At 70.2% G+C, this 4,425-nt stretch overlaps 1 protein-coding gene across 1 annotated transcript; it reads left to right on the plus strand.

Annotated features, from left to right (window-relative positions):
- The first annotated feature begins 722 nt into the window (after positions 1-722).
- Positions 723-3,801, plus strand: ANKRD2 (ankyrin repeat domain 2). Its single transcript, XM_019556134.1, has 8 exons — positions 723-1,861; positions 2,026-2,187; positions 2,296-2,403; positions 2,675-2,773; positions 3,106-3,204; positions 3,287-3,385; positions 3,506-3,604; positions 3,676-3,801. The coding sequence occupies exons 1-8, from the start codon at positions 1,571-1,573 to the stop codon at positions 3,784-3,786; spliced, it is 1,068 nt and encodes a 355-aa protein (XP_019411679.1). The 5' UTR covers positions 723-1,570; the 3' UTR covers positions 3,787-3,801.
- The last annotated feature ends 624 nt before the right edge of the window (positions 3,802-4,425 follow it).

Raw genomic sequence — 4,425 nt, forward strand, 5'->3', positions numbered from 1 at the left:
TACCAGCTGCCCGTGTACTGCCTGGCGCCGCCCGCGAACCTCATCCAGGAGCGCAGCGAGGACGAGGGCCCCGAGGCGGCGGAGCCGGCGCCGGGCGCCAGCATGGCCGACACGGTGGGGCAGCTCAAGCGGCAGCTGCAGGCCCGCGAGGGCATCGAGCCCGCCTGGCAGCGCTGGTTCTTCTCGGGGAAGCTGCTGACGGACCGCACGCGCCTGCAGGACACGCGGCTGCAGAAGGACTTTGTGGTCCAGGTCATAGTGAACCAGCCGCCGCCCCCCAGGAACTGACCCGGGCCCCTAGGCCGTGGCGCTCGGGCTGGCCCCGGCGTGGACGGGCACCGGGGCTCCGCCCTCCCGTGACCCTGGAGGAGTGGCCTCCGCCTGCTGGGCTGCTCCTGTGACAGGCGCTGGCCGGGGCGGTGCCCGCGGGGGCTGGCGGGCCCTGCCTGAGCCCCCTTGGACTGTGCTGCTCGTGCTGGAGGGGGGACCCAGCAGGAGCCGCGGAGCAGGGCGCCGGCGGGGCCGGGGCCGCCGTGTCCGTGCTCTGTATTTATCAATAAATCCTTCCCAGCTCGGCGGTCTGCAGGGATGCTGGATGGTGCGGGCAGGGGCACCGAGGCCCTGTGCCCAGCTCCTCCCTGTTGCTGGCAAGCTCCTGGCTCCTGTTGGCTCTGCCCTTCCAGCAGCCCTGTCCTCGGCCCCAGGGCTGCAGCAAGCGCCTGTGCAGGGGCTGCTGGTGGGGGGTCCTGCTCCACTCTCCCTGTCTGGTGCCCCCCATCCCAGCTTCTCGCAGTGCACAGCTTGTCCCCTTCCCACTGCAGGATCTGGGGGAGGGACCCCCACTGCACACCAAGGCATTTCACGTGACCTCAGAAGGGAAGGGTCAAAGGTCACCCTCAGGCTCTAGGTTGGAGTGTGCCCGCCTCGTGGTTCTCGGGCGGTGATGATAATTATGGCACCTCCCTGGCCCCCCAGCATGAGTCCCCTGCTCTGGTCCCAGCGGGGCTGTGCGCGGCGCAGAGACAGGAATAGTTCCTGCCTGAGTTATTCCCGGCAGGCTGGGGTCTGGCCGGCGTGTCCCTGGGGGCTGGCGGATGTGCCAGCGCCTGACATCATCTGCCATAGCAGTGCAGAGGCAGCAGCATGTGCGGCAGGGCACGGGCAGGACCCCAGCTCCTGGGGCACCGGGAGCTACCCCGCGGCCTGGCTTGGGATGGGCCCAGGGGTGACGCAGGGCAGGAGGTGACCGGCCCAGCGCTCTGCTGCCCCGGTGCGCTGGCTCTGGCTCCTGCCCACACCACAGGCCGGAGCCCCCCTCGGTCCCCCTGCCATGCCAGGGGCCTTTTAAGGGCGATGCCCAGGGCTGCGGGAAGGTGACCGGGGAGAATGTGGCTGGTGAGCTCATGACAAAGGCCCCCAGTCACGGGGCGGGCACACCTGTCCCCTGGGCGCCGCATAAAGCCTGGAGCAGCTGTGGACACAGCAGCGAGGACCCGCCACGGCTCCCAGCGCCAGGGCAGGCAGTGCCCAGGGCCAGAGCCATGGAGGCGACTGTGGAGCAGGACCTGAAATGGGCGACGGATCTCATCGACCAGAGGCTGGCGCAGGAGGAGGCGGCGAAGCAGGCGAGTCCGGGGATGCCGGAGCCAGGCTGAGCCCTGGCACTAGCCCCGAGGCCCTTCCCTGCGACTCTAGCGCCTTCCCAGGGCCAAGCCCAGGGGCTGAGGGTGTCTGTGCTGGGTTACAGAGCAGCCCTGGGCAGCGCCCGGGCTCGCCGCCAGCGCTGGTGCGGATGGAGATGCGGGAGCTGGAGGATGAGAAGCACCGGGGGGCCCTTCCCCTCGGCGTCGCGGTCCTCAAGGTGAGGGGGGCACAGCTGGGCCGGCCCCTCGTCCTGGCGGGTGGCTCTCTAGCAGCTGTGGCTGCCGGGGGCAGGGGTCAGGAGGGGGAGAGGAGCCTGCTGATGGCCAAGCACTATGAGGCAGGGATCCAGGCAGACACCCCACTCCCTCCCTCCTGGTGCAGGGCCAGGAGCGGATGCGGAGGAGCTCGGTGGACCTGCGGCGCGAGATCATCGACGTGGGCGGCATCCAGCACCTCATCGAGCTGCGCAAGCAGCGCCGGCGCCGGCGGGAGGAGCGGGCCGCCACGCCTGAGCCGGCACCCGAGCCGGAGCCCGAGGACCTCGTAAGGGCTGGGGAGGAGCCGGAGCCCGGTGGGGGCCTGGGGGACAGGACAGCACCCTCTAGGCGGGGGTCCTGGGGTGCAGGAGTCCCATAGCCCCCTGCCCGGCAGGAGGCTGCGGTGGCACCGGAGACGTTCCTGCGGGCGGCCGTGCGGGGCCAGCTCCGCCTCGTCGAGAAGTTCCTGGCTGACGGTGGCTTCCCGGACACCTGCGACGAGGTGGTGCCCCCCAGCCCATCCTGGGCCCCCCATGGGGCAGCACCGGGGCGCCTGGGAGGTGGGCGGAGGGCCGATGCGCCCGCTGGGCTGGCAATGCTGCCGTCCATCCGGCCCTCGCGGACCCGGCAAAGCTGCTCTGTGCCCGGTGGGGCCGTGCCCCTGGGTGCTGGGGAGGGGTCTGCAGGTGCCTAGTGCAGGCTGGGGGGCGCAGCCCTTAGGGTGGGGAGAGTGGAGGGGCTGCCCAGTGATGGCGGTGCTGCCCCCGGGCCAGTTCCACCGCACGGCGCTGCACCGGGCCTCGCTGGAGGGGCACATCGAGATCCTGGAGAAGCTGCTGGAGCACGGCGCCACCGTGGACTTCCAGGACCGGGTGAGACGGGGGCAGCCCCCTGTCCCTGCCATGGGTCTGGGGAGGGCACCTGGAGGAAGCACTTGGGGGTTTAGGGGGGGTCAGCCCAGAGCCCCCAAAGGTGGAGGAGGAGCTCTGCTGCAGTCTGATTGGCTGCCTGTCCCCTCTGCCCTGCCTCTAGTGGAAAAGCAGTCAATCAGGGGACTGGTCAACCTTTTTTTGCAGTGCTGGGGGTATGGGGTCCTGGGTGTGGGTGGTGCCGGGGCAGGGGGTGCGAGGTGGGGCAGGTGGGGGTCTGTGAGGCGTGGCCGGGCGGGGGCTGGCCTGGCCCTGACGGGGGCGTCTATGGGCAGCTGGACTGCACGGCCCTCCACTGGGCCTGCCGCGGGGGACACTTGGCCGTGGTGAAGCTGCTGCAGGACCACGGCGCCAACCTCAACCTCGTGGACAAGGTGAGTGAAGGGGTGGGGGTGCAGGCAGGTGCCACCCCCATGGGTCCTTCTGGGAGCTAACACCCCCCCACAATCTCCCCAGCTCCTGAGCACCCCACTGCATGTGGCCACGCGCACCGGCCATGCCGACATCGCAGAGCACCTCATCCATGTCGGTGTGGCCATCAATGCTGTGGACAGGGTAGGTGCTGCACCTGCCCCGTGACCCGGGCATGCAGACGGGAGGGTGGGTGGGAGCTGAGCCCAGGTCTGGGGGCCACTGGGCCCCGCTGGCTGGTGACATGGGTGCCCGTGGCCGCAGGAGGGGGACACAGCCCTGCATGACGCTGCACGGCTGAACCGCTACAAAATCATCAAGATGCTGCTTCTCCACGGGGCCGACATGCTGGCCAAGAACCTGGTAAGTCCTGCACCGGGGACACGGGGTCAGGCCATGCCAGGCTGCCCTCACCCGCTGCCCCTGCCCTGCAGGCTGGGAAGACCCCCATGGACCTGGTGCAGCTGTGGCAGACGGACACGCGGCAGGCGCTGGAGACCCCGGAGCAGAGCAGGGCGGAGGTGGAGACGGAGGCGCCGGTGTGAGGGCAGGCGCAGGCCCCAGCAGGGCTCTTTCGGGGCTCAGCTCCGACAATAAAAGCAGTGATGGACAGCAGCGGGTCCAGGACTGTGCGCGCCTGGGCCTGGGCTGGGCCAACGCTCCTGCTGCGCCAACCCCGCAGGGTCCTGGCAGGAGGGTCTTGCCCCCACGCTCGGGCTCAGCCCTGCGCTGCGCTGGGGCAGGAGCGGATTTCCCCTGCTCAGCCCCATTGCACTGGGGGGGTTCCTTCCTCTGCAGCGGGGGCACGGCCTGGCCTGGGCTCTTGCAGCACCCATGACCCTCCCCAGTAGCAGCAGGACGTTGGTGGCTGCAGCCCCCCTGTATCCCGGGGGCGGGGCTGGGGGCGATGCCTGGGGCTGTTGGGGGCAACTGTGACGTGTCTCCGAGTTCAGACACGGGGGTTGTCTGGGCTGGTTTGGATGGGGCTGATCCTGCCTCAGGACTGGATGCGACCCCGCGGTTCCCTGCCTGCCCTGTGACTGTGGGGGAGGTGGGGACACCCAGGACGGGTCGGGGGGGCTCTTGCAGGACCTGGGTATCTCCGGCCAGCAGCCCCGGGGGTCAGGAAGGGGCTGATCCAGGAGCAGGGTCACGCCAGGCATGGTCACAGCCCTCAGCACTGG

This window comes from Crocodylus porosus, unplaced genomic scaffold (assembly GCF_001723895.1).
Source record: "Crocodylus porosus isolate Cpor-Errol unplaced genomic scaffold, CroPor_comp1, whole genome shotgun sequence".
In the NCBI taxonomy this organism is placed as follows: Eukaryota; Metazoa; Chordata; order Crocodylia; family Crocodylidae; genus Crocodylus; species Crocodylus porosus.